The following is a 22,007-nucleotide window of genomic DNA, read 5'->3' as shown; positions in this document are numbered from 1 at the left end:
CTGATGGTAGAAATATCATGCTCCATGAGAAGCTCCCAAGGAAATAAAAAAGTGCAGGAGACATAGTTCAGACTTGCTGCATTTTACTAATGAGACTTCCACTCAGGCCAGTATGGAACAGCCCTGGGAACTCTCAGGCCAGAGTGAGGGAAAGAGTTACCAAGAGATGAGTATCACTTTCTGTAGGAGTAAAAGTGAGAAAGGATAAAGGGAGAAGGAAGTGCACAAACACAGCTTACATGTCTTATGTTTCTATCAAGTTTTGGGAACCTTTGAGCTTTTGTTTTTCATGTAATCCATGGTCATTCAGGCCTGGCAGATGCAGGACATGGTTCAAAGTACTGATAATGAGCCAGTGTAAATTCTCGATGCTCAGCCTTCATACTGCTCCCATCAGGAATTCAGCATGGATGGAAGGTGGCTCTAGTGGTAAAGAACTCGTCTGCCATTGCAGGAGACATAAGAGATGCTGATTCAATCCCTGGGTTGGGAAGATCCCCTGGAGGAGGGCATGGCAACCCATTCCAGTATCCTTGCCTAGAGAATCCCATGGACAGAGGAGCCTGGTGGGCTACAGCCCATGGGACACAGAGTCAGATATGACTGAAGCGAATTAACTGCACAGGGGAAGGCCTACCAGCTGGTAATACCAACTGCTACTCTAGGCCTCCTCAGTATCAGCTCCTTGTTACCCAGTAAACACTCCCTGTTTTGTGCATGCTAATTCGCTACAGTAGTGTCCAACTCTATGTAACCCTGTGGACTGTAGCCCTCCAGGATCCTCTGCCATGGGATTCTCCAGGCAAGAATACTGGAGATGGTTGCCATTTCCTCCTCCAGGGGATCTTCCCATCCCAGGGATCTAACCTGTGTATCTTAGGTCTCCTGCATTAGCAAGTGGGTTTTTTTTTTTTTTTCTTTTACAACTGGTGCCACCTGGGAAGCCCCAAATGCCCTACATGTCCACAAGTGGGAACCTGTCTGCTCTGACCCACCCACACCTCACATTCCCCAGAGATAACATGCCCTCGTGTGATCTTTTTGGAGTCCTGTTGCTGTACATGCCACATTACTGGTGGCTAAGGACGTTGGGGTCCTCTTGGCCATTGGGCTGCTTTTTTCTCTCTCTTTACACCCTTTGATCTTGGATTGCAGCCTTTCCAGAGAGAGGAGACCATTCTTTGATCTAGAATCTGACTTGCAGGATACTCTGAGGGTGGGACAGGAATGAGCCTGAATTGATACCATTGGTGCAGCCATCACCCTCTCCTCCATGTCCTGCCTTTCCTTCTGGGGCCCTCTTGTCAACAGGATTCTGATGGATTCTCCTGAAAATACAGAGACAGTGACCAAGGCCCAGCCAGGCCCTCTTGGTGTGTCAACAATTCAGGAAAGCACTTCTGAAAGCACTGTGCTAGGTACCTGGGACATGACTGTGGCTAGTATCCAGCATGTGCCCAAGCTCTTGATCCACTGAGGGGACTAGAAGTGGAAACTGACTGTGGTGTGGGAGATAGTAGGATTGTGTGCAAGGGACAGAAGTCCCCAGAGGATGAAATTGTTATATCTGCTCAAGGAGGTTTGTTTGGGAAATCTCTAACACAGATGTTCTGTCTGAACTTCATTTTGAAGCATAATTAAGAGCCTACAAGGGAAACAGGGGCATTCCTGGGCAGAAAAAAAAAATCATATAAGTAACAGTAACAATCAGTACAGCCATCTTGTTTGACCCCCTAGAGAAAGAGATAACACCTGACTCCAGTATTCTTGCCTGGGAAATCCCATGGACAGAGGAGCCTGTCGGGCCACTGTGCATGGGGTCACAAAGAGTGGGACACGACTTGGCAACTACACTGCCACCATCATCTTGTTTGAACAATTTCAAACATTTTGGACTGCAGGCAACCCTAGAGACAGGGCAGTCGAGAGGAGAATTAAAGCCAGTGGCTTTATTTGAGTTTCTGTAACCTTTGGGCTTACTGTTAACACTGATTGAGTTGTTTATTGATTTCCTACAGAATATGAACTCAAGGGAGGTCAAACTGTAATGTGTATGATGCTCAGCCAACTACCAAGGCCGAGAGGGCTCCTACAGGTGGAGCCCAGGTGGCTCTTCTATTGGTTGCAGCTCCAGCTCCAACTCCTTTCTAAGCACATAAATCTCCCAACCGCACTGAATCTCCACCTAATGTGAACAGAAGCTTCACACTGAGAGGTAGGCAGAGAGCAGCACACACAGCTGAAAGGAAACTCAGAGGAGGGAATCACCAAGAAAGTGGCCATGGAGCTAATCCCAAGCTTTTCCATGGAAACCTGGGTTCTCCTGTCTATCAGCCTGGTGCTCCTTTATCTGTGAGTAACTGTTAGGCTCATCTCTTCTAAAACCTAGGTCTTGGGGTGCTAATCAGGAAAGGGGGTTCCCTTAGTTTTTTAAAGTTCAAAGTAAATGGAGGGGAAGTTGCTCAAGCATCATGTGCTATGGGCACCAAATGGGTTATTATCATCGATCTTACCCACATCTGTTGAAGGAGTTAACTTTACTCCTGAGTTGCTGTTAGCATAGTTAGGAGGGTTTGTGACATTATTTGCTCCTGAGAATGACCCTCTGATTGACTGCCAGTTTGCGTGGACCTAGAGTAGTCAACCAGAGTCCATCAAGGGCAAATTAAAAACAACTGGCCCATGCCAGGGACCTGCCCCGGCTGATCCAGGGTATTCGAAGCGGGGACGGCGTCGGCGACCTATTTATTTAAATATTTTATCAAAGATATAAAGAGTAATAGGATGAGGATAGCTCAGTAGGAAAATTCAGTGGAGAAAAGAGGCTGAGTAGCTTGGTTTACGCGGGAGACCAATAAAACTTCAAGACAAGAAGTTTGCACCACTTACGTAGGCCGCAGGCGTCCTTCCGTTCTCCCGAAGGAGAGGAGACACTGAGGCCTCCCCGGTCGGATCTTAGAAGCCCAGGCATAATTAGTAAGCATGGTGGGTTCCGCGCTCCAGATGGAGACTCAACCAGAGTGAGAGAGAGAGCGACATGGGGAGACCAGTATTTCGAGAAACTGATCCCAATTCTTTATTTTCCATGGTCTACTTTTATACACTGAGATGTTATGCAAAAGTCACGCGGGGTCAGCAGTCCTGACTTCAAAGTCAGGTGCTTCATACAAATGTATACAGAGGTCTTAGGGGTGTTACATCATCTTCTGGCCAGGGGGGCCTGCTGACAATTTACGACCCTCTCCTTGTGACAGTGGTCAGTCAATCAGGACACTTATTTCTCCAGGGCTGATTATTCTCAAAACAGACGCCACCCAAATAAAGTTACATTCCTACAGGGTGAGGGTGTAGTGGGTTTTAGTTAAGGAAAGAATTTACTTAGCCTAAGGTCTAACGTGATTAATATCAAAGGTTAATTCTATATATTCATTAATGTGTGTAAGGGCAGGGGATATGGAGACTTAGCAACAAACATTGGCTCAACAAATGAAAAACCCTTCACCAACACAATTTCTAATTAGCCCATTATACTTATACTAATAGTTTTCTAACTTTTCTAAGGAACCTGTTTTTAGAAGGTTTAAAGCATCTTGTGCCTCTCACGGTTGGGAGGCTGTGAGCGATCACATGTGGCCGGACAAGCCTGTCAGGCAGGCCAGAGAACCTTCAGAGGAGTTTGTAGGTTAAAACACTCTTATCACGCCCAGGAATTATTATAAACTGGAGCTCTAAGTTAACTCCTTCTCCAAAAGAGGTGGTGGGGGACAGCCCCCCATAAAGTCAGAGGTGTAGGTGAGCACAAAGTAGTAAAGTAGGCAGGCTCTGGTTATGGGGGTAGATGCTCGAGGAGTTCCAGGGGGACTCCTGAGGCTCAATCCCGCCTTTGCGTATGTCGAGCCTCCTTCCTCATGACCTTTGTCACGGGCGGAGTACCTCACTCTGGCCCCCAACAGGCCCATGTACAGCATAGTCCTTACTGATTCCCATGGCTGGGAATCCTGGAGGCAAGGATCAACGTGGATTTTTGTTTCAGTCTCTCTGACTGTACCTGCTGCAAGAGACATGAGGAAGTATCGGCCCCTTTGTCACTCAGGAGTTCCTGCTCCGGACCCTTCTTCCAGGTGTTATTTACACAAGGCATGGGGTGCGCCCCGACTTTTTTGGGAGGCCTGAGACTGAGCACCCTTTTTTTCATGGTCAGACCTTCCCCTTTTCTGTGCCCCTCCTCAGGGCATCCCTTCCTAAGACTCAATTCCCGCACCCTGTACTCTGCAGAAATTATCTAGTTTCCAAATGAGAAAGCTTAAGATCTGAGGAGACTTGGTAAAAATCTTGAAATTATATTCATTTCTTTCACCTTTTCTCTCAATCTCTGGAAGGGTTAGAATCAATGTACATATTTATTTTCCCTGTGATATGACATCTGCTAAGCCTACAAGAGGCACAAGCCCCAGAGTCCAATTTGGATTTTATTTTCCCTGTATAAGTGTGGCACAGGAGGTTGAATCAAAACCATCTAGCAGAAAAATTCCTTTCAATGTTGAGATTCTGGTATCATGGATTGGATTGGGAGAGGAGTTATTTCTAATGAGTGATTAGAGAGATACCCCTACAAATCACATTTAGGTTCTGTGTCAATTTCATTTTCACTAAGTGTAGTAAATCATGATGACATGTATGTGGGTAATATTAACCTCATTTTAATTACTTGAAAGAAGTATTAGGAATTTAAGGTATTTCAGCAACATATTTTCTGTCTATTATTATAAAATTAATTGGTACAGTTTAATTTCATTCTATTTAGTACTGCTGCTGCTGCTGCTAAGTCGCGTCAGTTGTGTCTGACTCTTTGTGACCCCACAGAAGGCAGCCCAACAGGCTCCTCTGTCCCTGGGATTCTCCAGGCAAGAACACTGGAGTGGGTTGCCATTTCCTTCTCCAATGCATGAAAGTGAAAAGTGAAAGTGAAGTCGCTCAGTCGTGCCTGACTCTTAGCGACCCCATGGACTGTAGCCTACCAGGCTCCTCTGTCCATGGGATTCAAAATCAATATGAGTATTTCCAGCATGTGGTTTTTCCCTGAAGGACAAAAGAGGACTGTTTCTAGGTGTTCCAGCACCTAGAAAGGTATGTAAATAAATTCGCCCTCTAGAATAATGCCTGGAATATGAATCTAGTGTAGTAAAATATTCCTGTGATATACCCTTTTAAATATGCATGTCCAGCAAGCTATTTTAGTCTTCAGGGCAGATGAGTATACATGCCTGGGAGCTGGTGATGATATGAGAGGCATCCAGAAAGAGATCGGGATGGAGGGGAGAATATTCCTCTTTCCTCAGAGCAGACCCCCTAGAGTTATTCCTCAGACCTGGTCCCACAGAAGGTCAACAGGGTTGGCATCTCATCTGCTGGAAGCCTGGGGACAAGACACAACCTCAGTCACACTGTGTGTGGTCCGTCTGACAGTGGGGCTGGTACCAGCTAGTGTCCCACCAGGCAAACATCCCTGTAGCCTGAGAAGGTGCTGGTGCAGCCAGGAATCAGCTGCTGCAGGCAATGCTCTTGTTAGGCTGACAGGATGTAAAGACAATAAAAATGTTGGCTTTATCTTTAGCCCCTTCCTTTTTACCCAAAATAGCATTACTGTACCAACCAAAAAGTAAAGAGCTAGAAAGAAGCCAAATAATTCACTCAGTCCACCTGCTGCCTTGGTGGAACCATGTGAATTTAGACACTATACCAGAGCTCTCTGTGGGACCAGTGTTGCCAACATGTTCACTCAATTGCTTGGCATCACTTTTGAGTTTATGTAGCAACCCACTCCAGCATTCTTGCTTGGAGAATCCCAGGGATGGTGGAGCCTGTTGGGCTGCCATATATGGCATCGCACAGAGTCTGACACGACTAAAGCGACTTAGCAGCAGCAGCAGCAGCAGCACACTGAAGGTTCAGAAGCAGACATTGACTTGCCCTGTTTGTGAAGACAGAGGAAGCAACTGGGGTTTGAATAGCCCAGGCCATCTCTTTTGTGGTGATTGGTGCCCACACCTCCTCCACTTGCTTTGGAGGAAAGAGAGATATAGCCGACTGCACTTGGCCAAGGTACCTCTGTGTGCACTTCCAACATAGGTACTTTCCTGAAATTTTTTGGGTTTCTCTTATCACATACTTTAAGACCGCTAGATTTCTACAGAGATTTGAACCTGTGCTACCTTAAAGGCTACCTTCCAAAGAAGGAGAGAGAGGAGCTTAGTCCAGTATTCTGGAGTTTTTTATGGTCACTCATTTTTGGTCACACAAAGTCTGTTGCTCTACACGGAAAGGTAACTGAAGACTGGGAACCGTGATATCTCTTTGTTGAAAGTGCCCATAGGGCATGATGAACCATTTACACATAGCATGCTTTTCAACCATACCTTACTAATTTGCCTCTAGAGAGTTAGCCTTGGAGGCCTAGCAAGTTCATGTTTAAACCATCGATGGCAGTTTCTTCCTTCAGCCTCTCTTTTCCTGCACTCTGTCATCTCTCAGGAACACCAGAGTGAGCAGGCTTGCAAAGATCCACAACTCGGAACTGTGAGCTTGCACACATAATACATGAAGAATAACCTGCAGGTAGGCCTGGCATAGGGAGCACCAGCTTGATTGGTTTTTAAGATAGTTGAAGTGCAGAGGAAGTAATCTAGCTGCTTTATGATTGAGAATCTTCAGAAAAATGAGTGTATTTCAGGCCCTGGGCTTAGCAGGTGGTTGGAGGACCAGATGCCATGAGGTGGGGAATGGTCTGGAGATGGATCCTTTAGTCATTGATTCATTTATACAGTTTCAGGGAACAAAAGGGTCAACCACCCTTTTTTGTAGTTCAAGTCAACCAAATTGCCTGGTGACAGAGTCATGGGTGTAGCTGAAAGGTACTCAATTTCTATGATGGCAGTGGAAGTCTTGAACACAGTTTTCATTATACAGACAAGAACACTGTGCTTGTTTTAATGCCAGCTTGTGAAGACAGAGTTAAGAAGAATCAGATCCAGTGTTCTTGCCTGGAGAATCCCAGGGACGGGGGGAGCCTGGTGGGCTGCTGTCTATGGGGTCGCACAGAGTCAGACATGACTGAAGAGACTTAGCAGCAGCATGGAGGGAGGTCTGATGGGAGGAGCTTACTCACTGGAGAAGACCCTGATGCTGGGAGTGATTGAAGGCAGGAAGAGAAGAGGGAGACAGAGGATAAGATGGTTGGATAGTATCACTGACTCAATGAACAGGAGTTTGAGCAAACTCCAGGAGATAGTGAAGGACAGGGAAGCCTGGCATGTTGCAGTCCATAGAGTGACAAAGAATCAGACATGACTGAGTGACTAAACAACAAAACAATATAGAGGAAAGGAGAAAGATAAGAACAATGCCAAGGTAGACTCTAGTAACTCTGTCATTGGGCAGATGCAGTTAACCAAAGTCTCATGTTTGATACAGAAAAGAAAAGTTTCCCCTTTGTATCTAGAATGAGAATCTCTAAATCATGGAAGAGTTAACTTGCTGAATACATATGAATGAATTTTTTGGAGGAATTATAGCCTACACCTCTCAGGAGCTCTCAAATTTAAATATTTATCAAGCATCCAATCTAGGATTAGGACCTTCAAGATTTCACTTGATGGTGAAAGTGATATTATCTCACTGTGCAAGAGGGAAAGAAGATGATGAATGAAAGTAATTATTGCTTTTGGAATTGCTGTTATTATTTATCGCCTACATGTTACCTCTCTAGGCTGACAGTTCCAGTTCCAAGTCTGTGACTGGCCAGCTCCACACATTCCACAATCCCTGACCTGGATTTTCTCTTTCACTTTATAGATATGGAACTTATTCACACGGACTATTTAAGAAGCTGGGAGTTCCTGGGCCAAGACCTCTGCCTTATTTTGGAAATGTTCTGTCCTACCGAAAGGTGTGTGTTGTTTGATGTCCCTTTTTTGCTTCTTATTGCAAATCCCAGATGAGTTGCATAGTAAAAATTCTCCTCCTCAGGAGATAGTGGAGAGTTTTCTTACTTCCCAGAAATGGCATTGTAGGCCCCACCCACACATGCCCTCTTTACCCGAGGCCTCTGTTGTCAGCTGTCAGGAGCCTCAGGTTTGCCTCCTCAGACAGCTGAACTCTCTGGCTGAGTCAGCACAGGATTTGAAGTTCCATCTTGTAAGCTTTGTGAAGAGGGTCTTATCTCTGCCAGGTGCAGATTCCCAGCAAAGCACAGCCCTACTAATTGTCAGGAGAGAAGCATGAAGGGATGCCTGGTCGTGGCTCTTAAGCAGCGTACAGTACAGTCAGATGTATCCTGTTGGTAGCATAAGCTCTGGGTACTCTTTTTTCTCCTTTCTCCTGAATTGCTTGGATGCTTCACTTTTAATGTATCAGGTAATTTGCACATACTTGGATTCTCTCAAGAACTGCTAGTGCCTGCAGCTTGTTTTTTTTTTTTCCTCGCTTTTTCTGCTCTACCTCTTGCTACACATGACATCTTTTGGGATATGAAAAATGGAACAAAAGCTTTCTGCTTTTCTTCTGTGCTTTCAAAGCGGGCACCTCATGGATGAGTTTGAGCAGGGAATTAGTGTAACTGAGACAACATGGTGGTTGTCTATTTGCTTCAGATACTTAACTGCTAAATAAATTGTGGAGTTTTTAAAAATAAGGCAGAATTACATATACAAAAATCACTAGAAATGATATGATTTGACAAAATTATTAGAAGTTTAATTTAACTGAAAGGAATGTAGCAGGTGGCAGATGGACTGTGAATTCTGATATTCATTCAGCTCTGATGCCTCCCCAGGGCCTGGCCCCTGAACTGAAGGTCATGAACTGCATTCAGATGTGCAGAGGCAGAGCCCCGTGTGCAGGCTGCTCTCTGGCTTAGATTTCCTGTCCTGCAGACATGAGGCTTGTTTCTCAGATCCTGATTCTCCCAACTGAGGTCTTCACTGTCTTGTTACTGCCTCAGAGTTTCCTGAACATTTTTCCATCTGAAGAAGCAGTAATTTTCTCTCCACCTTTCCTAGGTGAACTCTTTAGTAGATGCACCCCAATTCACATTTCTGAGACTTTCATTTACTTGTTAAAGCATTAAATATCATGATAGAAACTTAGGGACAGGCTTTTTTTTAAGTTATAGAAGTAAAAACTCAGGCCAGGTCTTTTTGTCCTGTGTGTATGTGTGTGTAGCAGAGTTTTATTAAAGTATAAAAAGGGACAGAGAAAGCTTCTGAGACAGACATCAGAAGGGTGATGGAGAGTGCCCCCCTCACTAGTCTTAGCAAGGGAGCTGTATACTTTTTAAATTGGTTATTACAATACATCAAAAGAATGTCTCAAGTTTGTAAAGGTCCTACCAGACCCACTCCCACAATTTACAAGTTTCAAGATAACAAGATTAGTCAGAAGGTTCTTGCTAAGGAGAAACATGTCCTCGAGCAAGATACATTGTCATATTCACTAAGACAAAGTAATATAGAAAAAAATATTTGTCCTTTTCTCCTTGAGAGCCTCAGACCCCTTTCTCCTCCTTGGGGAATCTGGTCTTTTTATCAGCCTGCCTAGGAACTGACTCTCTCATCCCCCCCTCCCCAACCTTTTCTTTTAGGAGAATTATGTTGCAAGGGAAAGGGGCATCATTTTCATCCCATAACTACTTCCTGCTGTTGAGGGGCATAGTCCCTAAATTGTTGAGGCAACATATTCTCCTAACCCTCATGTTGAGGGTGTCTGATTCAGGGACCCCAAGTAATAGTTTGAGGAGCCTGTGGCATTCATAGGAGCTTGAACAACCATTTGTAACTTAAGAGGTTTCAGCCAGTTAGAAAAAAATCCAGTTACATAGTTATAGATATAAGGCAAAATGGTCATTAAACCAAGTTAAAACATAATCAAAATTAAAAGTTACATTATGTCCATAGTTACACCAGTCCATTTTAGGATTGTTAGATGTCATCAGATCAAGAAGAGGCATCACATACGATTGTTGTTCATGAAGATATTTGCAGAGTTGAAGAAAGTCCTTTCCTTGAAGTGGAGAAACCCACCATGGGAAGCCTTCAATTGATTAGGAGGGGGAGTGCTCCACAGACCCAGAAATTAGACCAATGTGGAGGCTGGGTCAGGGGTCACCTCCCAGAGTTCTAGTAATGTCTGTTGAAAAGCTGAGTCACATAGTTAGTTAATTCTAAGGCTTTAGGATCTATGACAGTATCTGTATGCAAAAACAGTCTGTCATAGAGAGAGTCCCTTTTTTGGGGGGCAGTTTGAGCCCTCATTAAAAGCTGGGCAAGTCCCCCATAACCCAGAATCCAAATTTGGCAATAGCCTGTAATGCCCAAGAATCCTCTCAATTGTCTTAAAATCATAGGTAGAGGATGATTTAATATAGGTTTAATGTTAGAAAGCATCATCCTTCAAATCAGTCACTGAAAATTATATGGCTTGTTTAGGAATTTCAGACAATAAAGTATAAGAATTAGGCACTTATTATTCATATATCTAGAACAAGTCTCCACTTATCATTTGAGCCTTTTCACACCCAAAATAGAAGTGTTACGTGGACTATTGTAGGGAATTAATAGCCCTTGTTACTTTAAATTTTCAATGATAGGCTTTAACCCTTTCTTAACCTCAGGTTTTAATGGATATTGCTTTTGATATGAAAATAGGTGAGGGTCATTGAGCTTGATAAGGAGAGGAACAACATTTTGTGCTCGACCACAGTTTTTCCATCAGTCCACACTTTAGGATTTACATTTTTTTCAGTTAAAAGAACGGGTTCCATATTCATGAAAACAGAGGCCTGGACTTTGTTCAGTATATCCCTCCCCAGAAGGGGTGAGGGAGACTCTGGCACGATTAGAAACTCGTGAGAAAAACAGCTCAGAGTCCCAGTTGCAGCTTAAAGGATGACTGAAATAATAACGTTTGGCTCGTTCTGACAGAAGCAGACCAGGGGCTTCAGTGAGCAAAGAGAAAGCTGCCCCAGGGTCCAAAATAAAATCGACTGGTTGGCCCCCCACAGTTATTAATGCCCAGGGTTCCTCAGGTGTAATTAGGGTGGAAGCTTGTGTGGGCACCTTTGGTCCTGATTGTCCTGAGAGTCCGACCCCTGGGGCCTACACCTTAGAGGGCAGTCTCTTCTCCAGTATGGTCCTTTTCAGACCAGACATGGAGCTGGGGGTGGCATAGATGCCTGAGGGCAATCCCACTTGAGATGCCCCTTCTTTCCACAGTAATAACAAGCCCATCCCTTTTCACCTGGGTCCATCTGGGCATTTTTCTCAGGCTGTTTCAGAGCAGGTCTAACAGCCATTGTTGGGGCTTCAGTCTTTTGCCTGGTTCTTTTTTCCCCTCTTATTTTCTTTCTCATATTCTTTACCATAATATACTGTCTGAGCCAGCTGTAACAGTTTTTCTAAAGACTGATTTGGTCCAAATGCCAGTTTTTATAACTTATGGCAGATATCTGGAGCCGACTGAGTGAGAAATCTTTTTTTTATTTTTATTTTATTTTATTTAACTTTACAATATTGTATTGGTTTTGCCATATATCAAAATGAATCTGCCACAGGTATACATGTGTTCCCCATCCTGAACCCTCCTCCCTCCTCCCTCCCCATACCATCCCTCTGGGTCGTCCCAGTGCACCAGCCCCAACCATCCAGCATCGTGCATTGAACCTGGACTGGCGACTCATTTCATATATGATATTATACACGTTTCAATGCCATTCTCTCAAATCATCCCACCCTTGCCCTCTCCCACAGAGTCCAAAAGACTGTTCTATACATCAGTGTCTCTTTTGCTGTCTCGTATACAGGGTTATTGTTACCATCTTTCTAAATTCCATATATATGCATTAGTATACTGTATTGGTGTTTTTCTTTCTGGCATACTTCACTCTGTATAATAGGCTCCAGTTTCATCCACCTCATTAGAACTGATCCAAATGTATTCTTTTTAATGGCTGAGTAATACTCCATTGTGTATATGTACCACAGCTTTCTTATCCATTCATCTGCTGATGGACATCTAGGTTGCTTCCATGTCCTGGCTATTATAAACAGTCCTGCGATGGATATTGGGGTACACGTGTCTCTTTCCCTTCTGGTTTCCTCAGTGTGTATGCCCAGCAGTGGGATTGCTGCATCATAAGGCAGTTCTATTTCCAGTTTTTTAAGGAATCTCCACACTGTTCTCCATAGTGGCTGTACTAGTTTGCATTCCCACCAACAGTGTAAGAGGGTTCCCTTTTCTCCACACCCTCTCCAGCATTTATTGCTTGTAGACTTTTGGATCACAGCCATTCTGACTGGCGTGAAATGGTACCTCCTAGTGGTTTTGATTTGCATTTCTCTGATAATGAGTGACAAATTGAAAAATAAAAACATTTGATTATCTCAATAGATGCAGAGAAAGCCTTTGACAAAATTCAACATCCATTTATGATAAAAACTCTCCAGAAAGCAGGAATAGAAGGAACATACCTCAACATAATAAAAGCTATATATGACAAACCCACAGCAAACATTATCCTCAATGGTGAAAAATTGAAAGCATTTCCTCTAAAGTCAGGAACAAGACAAGGGTGCCCACTTTCACCATTACTATTCAACATAGTTTTGGAAGTTTTGGCCACAGCAATCAGAGCAGAAAAAGAAATAAAAGGAATCCAAACTGGAAAAGAAGAAGTAAAACTCTCACTGTTTGCAGATGACAGGATCCTCTACATATAAAACCCTAAAGACTCCACCAGAAAATTACTAGAACTAATCAATGAATATAGTAAAGTTGCAGGATATAAAATCAACACACAGAAATCCCTTGCATTCCTATACACTAATAATGAGAAAACAGAAAGAGAAATTAAGGAAACAATTCCATTCACCATTGCAACGGAAAGAATAAAATACTTAGGAATATATCTACCTAAAGAAACTAAAGACCTATATGTAGAAAACTATAAAACACTGGTGAAAGAAATCAAAGAGGACACTAATAGATGGAGAAATATACCATGTTCATGGATTGGAAGAATCAATATAGTGAAAATGAGTATACTACCCAAAGCAATTTACAGATTCAATGCAATCCCTGTCAAGCTACCAATGGTATTCTTCACAGAACTAGAACAAATAATTTCACAGTTTGTATGGAAATACAAAAAACCTCGAATGGCCAAAACTATCTTGAGAAAGAAGAATGGAACTGGAGGAATCAACCTGCCTGACTTCAGGCTCTACTACAAAGCCACAGTCATCAAGACAGTATGGTACTGGCACAAAGACAGAAATATAGATCAATGGAACAAAATAGAAAGCCCAGAGATAAATCCATGCACATATGGACACCTTATCTTTGACAAAGGAGGCAAGAATATACAATGGATTAAAGACAATCTCTTTAACAAGTGGTGCTGGGAAAACTGGTCAACCATTTGTAAAAGAATGAAACTAGAGCACTTTCTAACACATACACAGGAATAAACTCATGGATTAAAGATCTAAACGTAAGACCAGAAACTATAAAACTCCTAGAGGAGAACATAGGCAAAACACTCTCCGAAATCTATCTTTTTTTTTTTTTTTTATAAAGTTTTATTAAAGTATAAAGGAGATAGAGAAAGCTTCTGACATAGGCATCAGAAGGGGGTAGAAAGAGTATCCCCGAAATCTATCTTTTAAGATCATTTCTCCCTCTGTAATTTCAGGATCAATGTCAGTAAACATGTGGAGAGCCTCCCATAATCTTTGTTAAGAGTTTACCAGGAGTTTCCTTCTCTCCCTATTCTATGTTAGTTAACTTAGCATAGTTTAAAGTCTTAGCATATGCTCTCTTGAGTCCTTCAAGAATACATCTGGCAAAGTGGCTCTGTTATGGGAACGACTTGGCTCCCAGTAGGGAGGAAGGCTATTTTGTGATCCCTCTTTCCCCTTGCCTCCAAGCCATTCATCTCCAAAAGTAATGGCTTCCCCCAAAACTCGAGCTCTCAAGTCAGGAATCAGCATCTGTCCCAAGACATATCCTCTAAATAGTCTACTGAGACTGAGGTAAGCTCTCCTGGAAGGGTGCCTTGATTCTCAGCCTGTTCAGTTGGCAGCCCCAGATACAGGGGCAAAGTAAGAGAACAGGAGGGAGCTGAAGGTTTCACACTCAAGTCTGTACCCTTAGGACACAAGTCTGGCATGTCTCACAGAGAGATAAAGAGCAACATATATGGCACTTCCACCCATTTCTTTGTTTTCTACAGAACTGATCTAATTGTAAACAATATTGTAATTAAGAGACTCTTCAACAGGCTAGTGTTCCCTGTCTTCCAAAGGATACTATGGCCATTTGGTATCACAGAAGAAGATCAGGCATGTCTTTTTAAACTCTAGGGATCAAACTTGTCCTAGTTTTTTGTTTTTGTTTTTTTTTTAATAGATTTTAAAGGAGTGGTTTTGGAAATGTTAGTTCCCATCTATAAGAGAGAAAAAAGAAGCATCCACAGCCATGGTTTCTTTCCACCGAAGGCGTCCCTCTCTGCTCTAGATGGGAGTGTAGACAGACTTTCCACCGAAGTTTTCCTTCCCTGGTCGGACTTAGTCTGTCCCTTACCAATGCAGAAGCCTGATTCACCTCTTCCGGTTCTACCACTGAGATGGGGTGGAGATGCACCAGGGGTAGATCTGATGGCATCCCAAATTGATTTCTAGTTCTATACCACCACAACCTTTGATTTGTCACAGTAGTTTCCCAAAATGTTTACCAAGCTAGGACTACTAGGGGAAGCATCCGTCTTCCCTGTGCCTATGCACATTCCTGAGTACAGTCCTGACTGCAGTAGAAATGGTGGTCATAAAGGGATAAACAACAACCAAGATGTCCTTTCTGAGTGTCACCACGCCAGTATATGTGATAGCAAAAGGGTCGGCCAGCGAGGAAAAAGTGATTTTTGTCCTCAAGCTACTAGAACCAATCCTTCCAGTCCATTTCCACAGATTCCACAGAAAGAATATCTAAGGAGTTGAGACAGAAGCCACCCGAGAGCCTCTTCTGGTCCACTACTAAAGGAAGAAACCCTTTGCATTTCCAATCTGACCAGATCCTGCAATTCCCAATCTGTGTCCTCAAAAACCTCATGGTCAGCAGCAGTGCTTCTCTCCACATAGATCAGAGGCACAGCCATGACAAAGACTCACTTTCAGATCGCTGGTCCCTGAGGCAGCCAAGAGAGTGACCTTTAGCCTGAGAGACATTCCTGGAGTTAAAGTTCTGTCTTGCTCCCAAATCTGCTCTTGTAGCTTTTGGCTCCTAGCAAGACCAGGCACTTCCATGACTACCAAGCTTGGGGTCTAAGTGAAAGTACATAGTAACGGCATGAATCTTAAGTCTACTCAAAGTCTATGACCCAACAGATTAGGTTAGTAGTTCTGATTCCCCATGCAATTACAAAGTGGTCAAAGGGACCAGGAAAAATGACCAAGAAAGGAAAGTTCTGTCCACACACTTTGCCATCCTCTGGCCACTCCCTTTACAGGGACATTGGGTGTCTCTTGGCATTGACAGGTGGTATAAACCCCTGACAAGGCTCCCCTTTTTGGATCTGCCTTCAGTCATTACGAGGCACCGTGAAACTGCAGAGCAGGGCTCATCACTTGCTTTGTGCAGGGCATGTCATTCATTCACACAAGCAAACCATAGAGTTAGTAAAAGTAAAGCAGAAAATATGTATACTGAGAAAGCAGAGAGACTAGAGCTCTTGAATGTTCTTACCCTGTCCTGAAGATCCTGGGCAAGCCCCAAGATGATAGCTTAATGTGAACAATGCAGATTCATGATCTCCGAAGAAGACTTAGCTTCTGGACCAGGGACCAAGCTTGATCACTCAAGAGCTTTTGCATAGCAGAGATTTATTTAAAGTACAGAAAGGGACAGAGTAAGCTTCTGACATAGACATCAGAAGGGGGATGGAGAGTGTCCCCCTCGCTAGTCTTAGCAAGGGAGCTATATCCTTTTTTTAATTGGTTATTCCTATCAAGCCAGGTGTTTAAAATGCACTGTTCCTTGTATAGTTGTGGCATCTCCCCATTTTTTTCTGTGTTGAGCTGGAAGACTAGGAGGTATGTCCAATTTGTCATTCATTCAGTCACTCACTCACTTTCTCATTGAACACACACCCCTTAGACTTCTTTAAATCTGTGAGATTAAAAGATGTTACTAGTGCTTTAACTTGCTTATTCTGCTAGAATTCTAGAAAGAGCCCATGAGATAAATGAAAAGGCTGCTTAACTAGGAGATGAAAGTGTGTGTAGGAATCTGTTACTTCCCTCAGCTTCAGTTTTGTCACATGTCCATGGAGGATTAGAGATGAAGAGATTTTAGACAACGCATGCACAAGGAAAAGCCTTCAGGAAGACAAAGAGTAATTAGTATTCACTGACAGGGTAAGTGTTTAGTGTCTATAATATTCAAAGAATATTCAAGAGTGATTTTAAATTGTCGGTTTCAAATATCTCCTCTATTTTCCCTCCTTCCCCTTAAGACATTTGTGAATAAGAACAAATACAATATTGTAAAGTAATTAGCCTCCAATTAAAATAAATAAATTTATATTAAAAAAAGAACTTCCCTCCAACTGCCAGTGAAAAATAGTAGTTTTGTGAATTAGAGATAGGGTTCAATACAGGATATTAATAATGTAATATTGTTTTTCCTTATAGGGTGTTTGTGAGTTTGATGAAGAATGTTTTAAAAAGTATGGGAAAATGTGGGGGTGAGTATTCTGAAAACTCCCATCGGACACACTTGTTATAATAATCCTGCCCTCCCCTGGTGGTGTGGAGGGCACTCTCAGTCCAGAGCTTCTTGGAATGAAGTCATTTGCTGTAAAGCTTGCAGGTTTTTTCTACCAGAGATCATGAAGGCCACCAGGTATCCAGGTCCACAGTCTGAATCAGGCCTGGAGGACCACAGGTCGTCACTTTTCTCCAGACTTTGAGGCCCAGAGACTCCTAGCATCACTTTCTCTCCAGGATCTCACTCTTCCTCCCCTTTTTCATTTTTCTCTCCTTAGGTTACCTTTAATTGCATAAAATGCATTATCCCAGAACATTCTAATATGTGCTCATAAATGTATCTTATGACCCTTTCCCACATGATTACCTTTTAATTTAAACCCAATATCCTTTATTTAAACTCTGGATTTAATATGTCCTTTTGGAAAAAGAGATGAGGGTTATAGATTAACATAATGGGAAATCATTTCTGCTCAGCTTTTTACTTTCTCTACATGTATGGAATTTGTTTAATTTTCAGGTAAGATTTTCCAATAGAATTGTATTCAATGATTGTTTTATCTACTGTTTTTCTCTGACCTTGAGGAGATGTAGGGTATATATATCTAACCCAGTCTGTCAGGTGGGCTTTAGGAGCTGTTGGAGGTTTGGTGAGAGCAGAGGGAGAGGTGTCTTGTGGTGCTTCTTTGCCAACAGCAAGTGGCAGAGGCTCTACCTGTCCGGACCTCTTCATCTCCTCTCATGAGGCCCTCAGAAACCATGGGAACCTGTGAGTTGCCATGGCCCCACATGTCAACCTGCTTGAGTGGAAAGAATACATAGCACTGGGACACTACTGGCCCAGCTCCAGCTGCCCCTCCAACGCTTAGTACCTGTGAGCTCGGGCTGGAGTCCGTTTTTCATGGTGGATCCCAGTTCTCTTTTAGAAAATGGTTCTCATGCATGGATGTATGAGGAGCACCTGGGAGAGCTTGTTATAAATACAGACTTTGACCCCACTCATCAGTACACTGAATCACTATGATCTGAGGTGGGTTCAAAGACCTGATTGTAACTGTTAGTGAGAGAAATTATTAAGGCTGGAGTGACATCATGAATATAAAGCAAACCACTATCTCTTCTCTACCCAAGTGTTGTTGCAAAACCATGGTGGGAAGAAGGGAATCATACAAATAATAACTCAGTCAGGTGGAAGAGCAGATTAAGTGCCTCCTCAATCCCTCCTGTCACTGCTTCAGCACTAAATGCTCTTGACACCCAATTACACCCTCTGAGTTTTAGAACAGCTTTTGGAAATGGGCAGAAGTAAGTGCAGTGTTTCTCTGCAATTTTTATATGTGATCATGAAACCATATGAGATTCATCTGTGAAATTAAAGGAGGAATAGGGAACATGTGGAAAATCTTCCAATTTGTTCTAGCCATTGCAAGTGATTGATAATGAAACCAAAATGTCAGAAGACAGTAAATAACCCAGAGTAAACCTCATTCCAGTGGCCAATTCCCATGAATGGGCATCCTGATAGTCAGGAGATCAGGTCAAACAGTGACATGTCACATCTGAGGAGTCAGCTTTGTGTGATAGGTGGGTCAAACGTGGGCCTGCCCTGCTGGTGATGGATGTCACCGACATGGAGCCTGAGGCCCACGGGACCCATGTAATGAAAAGAAAATATTTAAAAGATGAGTTATACATACTTCTCTGATCTTTTTCATTCTCTTTTTCCTTTTGTTCAAATTCTCCTGAACTTGATGCTACCAAAGATATCTCACTATTTAAAATATTTGCTTAAAAAATATTAACTAGTAAGCAAATTTTAGAAAATAGGACAAAAAAATCTTTCATATCCCACTGTCAGTTGTGGAGCATTCCAAATCTTCTTCCATTTGCAGATATATTGTTACATATTTATGATAGCTGTATCTACAGTTTTCATCTAATATTATATGCATTTTCATGCTTTGGGTATATCTTAAAAAATGACTGAGTAGATGGACTCCCCTTAATTATTTTTTAATTTTCAGATAATTTACTTCCTTCAATTATTTACTAACCTAACTTCCTTCTTGATAATGAAATATATTAAACCTATAAAAATTGTGGAAAATGATACAGGAAATACCCATATACTTACCACCTAGAATTAGCAGTGTTTTCATGGTATTTTTAATGATAACTTTAGAAGGATGGGTTATGTAATGTTAAGATAAACATCTGGACTTCCAGGTATGGCTCCAGCTGCAGAAAATGGCTTATTAAGTTTAATCAGCTTTGTTTTCCCCACACAGGATTTTTGAAGGTAAACATCCTCTGTTGGTTATCACAGATCCAGATGTGATCAAAACAGTACTAGTGAAAGAATGTTATTCTGTCTTCACAAACCGGAAGGTAGGCATCCATTTTTTTAATTTAAAATTTGTTTATTAGATATGCATTTTGAAATATATTACAGATTCACAGGATATTGTCAAAAGAGAAAAATACAGAAAGGCTGGATGTCAGGTACCTTTCATCCTGATTCCTCCAACGGCAATAAATTGATTAATTAGTCTACAATTTCAAAGCAGAAAGCTGACATTCATACTATCCACAGAGCATATTGTGGTTTCTTCAGTTTCATGCTCACTCATTGTGTATGTTTTGTTCTGTGAAATGTGTCCTAGATGTAGATTTGTGTAGCTACCACTACAATCAATGTACAGAACTATTCCATCCCTACAAGTCTCCTCCTTACTATTCTTATATAGTTGTAGCAGGTAGCTTGTTTTTTCCTCTTATCAGGGTCTTTAGCATAGCAAACACTGCTCTTTAAATTTTGATGAATGATTTATCAATTTTCCATTTTATGGATTTTGCCTTTGTTGTCAAGTCCAAAATATCTTGACCTAGCCCTAGGCCTTGAAGATTTTCTCCTATTTTGTCCCTAAACATTAAATCATTTTATGTTTTACATTTACGCCTATAACCCATTTTATGTTAGTTTCTCCGTAACGTGTGAGGTTAAGTTTTTTTTTTTTTAATTTGGCTTCTAAATGTCTGAATTGCCCTAGCACCATTTATGGAAAGACTATCCATTTAAAATAATGTGTTTATTTAATATTTATTCATTTTTAGCTGTGCTGGGTCTTCACTGCTGTGCTCAGGCTTGAGCCTGGCTGTGTGCAGGTTTGTGGCTGTGGAGGTTAACTGCGGACAGGTGTGTCAGTGCAGTCGAGTGACAGTAGTGAGGACTGGCTTTAGGCATCTGAGCATCTGCAGGGGCCTGTCATAATGTTTTGCACATGCCCACCCAAAAAGATTGACTGCTGTTATCAATCCTGGGTCTTATAGCATCAACAGTGGCACTAGCTGGGCAGCTCTAGTGGGGTTGGAGGCAGTAGGGTAGGATTCATGAAACTCCCTGAACACCATGAACATGGAATAAAAGACGGCTGATTGTTCAGTTGACTGGGGAGAAAGGCTACACACACTGGTCAGTTTCCATTGGTATCAGAAGCTGCACATGGCTCTTCATTTCTCTTTTTTGCCCCTTCCTTCCCCTCTCCTTCCCTTGCCTGTCATGTCTTCTTGGACTATCCAGTCCTAAACCCATAGGTGGGCCACAGAATGTGGGCAGCCTCACACATCAGGGTGGGGCCAGAGAAGGAGGACAGTGGCTCCAAATCAGAGACTGAGTAGGGAGGGGATGGTGTTCACAGGGATGGCAGCTGGGCACTGGTAAAGTGAAAGTGAAAGTCACGAGAGGGGGAGGAGCCAAGATGGCGGAGGAGTAGGACGGGGAGAACACTTTCTCCCCCACAAATTCATCAAAAGAGCATTTAAACGTCGAGTAAATTCCACAAAACAACTTCTGAATGCCGGCAGAGGACATCAGGCACCCAGAAAAGCAATCCAACTCTTCGAAAGGAGCACGACTGAACAAAGAGAAGAAATACAGCTCCACCCATCAGAACACCGACACAAGCTTCCCTAACCAGGAAACCTTGACAAACCACCTGTACAAACCCACACACAGTGAGGAAAAGCCACAATAAAGAGAACTCCACAAACTGCCAGAATACAGAAAGGACACCCCAAACTCAGCAATTTAAACAAGATGAAGAGACAGAGGAATAGCCAGCAGATAAAGGAACAGGATAAATGCCCACCAAACCAAACAAAAGAGGAAGAGATAGGGAATCTACCTGATAAAGAATTCCGAATAATGATAGTGAAATTGATCCAAAATCTTGAAATTAAAATGGAATCACAGATAAATAGCGTGGAGACAAGGATTGAGAAGATGCAAGAAAGGTTTAACAAGGACCTAGAAGAAATAAAAAAGAGTCAATATATAATGAATAATGCAATAAATGAAATTAAAAACACTCTGGAGGCAACAAATAGTAGAATAACAGAGGCAGAAGATAGGATTAGTGAATTAGAAGATAGAATGGTAGAAATAAATGAATCAGAGAGAATAAAAGAAAAACGAATTAAAAGAAATGAGGAGAATCTCAGAGACCTCCAGGACAATATTAAACGCTACAACATTCGAATCATAGGGGTTCCAGAAGAAGAAGACAAAAAGAAAGACCATGAGAAAATACTGGAGGAGATAATAGTTGAAAACTTCCCTAAACTGGGGAAGGAAATAATCACCCAAGTCCAAGAAACCCAGAGAATCCCAAACAGGATAAACCCAAGGCGAAACACCCCAAGACACATATTAATCAAATTAACAAAGATCAAACACAAAGAACAAATATTAAAAGCAGCAAGGGAAAAACAACAAATAACACACAAGGGAATTCCCATAAGGATAACAGCTGATCTTTCAATAGAAACTCTTCAAGCCAGGAGGGAATGGCAAGACATACTTAAAATGATGAAAGAAAATAACCTACAGCCCAGATTATTGTACCCAGCAAGGATTTCATTCAAGTATGAAGGAGAAATCAAAAGCTTCTCAGACAAGCAAAAGCTGAGAGAATTCTGCACCACCAAACCAGCTCTCCAACAAATACTAAAGGATATTCTCTAGACAGGAAACACAAAAATGGTGTATAAATTCGAACCCAAAACAATAAAGTAAATGGCAACGGGATCATACTTATCAGTAATTACCTTAAACGTAAATGGGTTGAATGCCCCAACCAAAAGACAAAGACTGGCTGAATGGATACAAAAACAAGACCCCTACATATGTTGTCT

At 42.2% G+C, this 22,007-nt stretch overlaps 1 protein-coding gene across 1 annotated transcript in view; it reads left to right on the top strand.

Moving 5' to 3' along the window:
• Window positions 1-2,171: 2,171 nt before the first annotated feature.
• The window catches only part of LOC139179601 (cytochrome P450 3A24), a 50,700-nt gene continuing 30,864 nt past the window's right edge, over window positions 2,172-22,007 (top strand). Inside the window, exons 1-4 of the mRNA XM_070779222.1 lie at window positions 2,172-2,352; window positions 7,852-7,945; window positions 16,740-16,792; window positions 19,103-19,202. Coding sequence (XP_070635323.1) covers window positions 2,282-2,352; window positions 7,852-7,945; window positions 16,740-16,792; window positions 19,103-19,202 — 318 coding nt within the window. The 5' untranslated portion in view covers window positions 2,172-2,281. The remainder of the gene's footprint in view (window positions 2,353-7,851; window positions 7,946-16,739; window positions 16,793-19,102; window positions 19,203-22,007) is intronic.

The sequence above is a fragment of the Bos indicus genome, chromosome 25, assembly GCF_029378745.1.
Source record: "Bos indicus isolate NIAB-ARS_2022 breed Sahiwal x Tharparkar chromosome 25, NIAB-ARS_B.indTharparkar_mat_pri_1.0, whole genome shotgun sequence".
Lineage (NCBI taxonomy): Eukaryota > Metazoa > Chordata > Mammalia > Artiodactyla > Bovidae > Bos > Bos indicus.
Note: the sequence above shows the minus strand (reverse complement) of the source record. Positions and strands in the feature narration are given on the sequence as shown.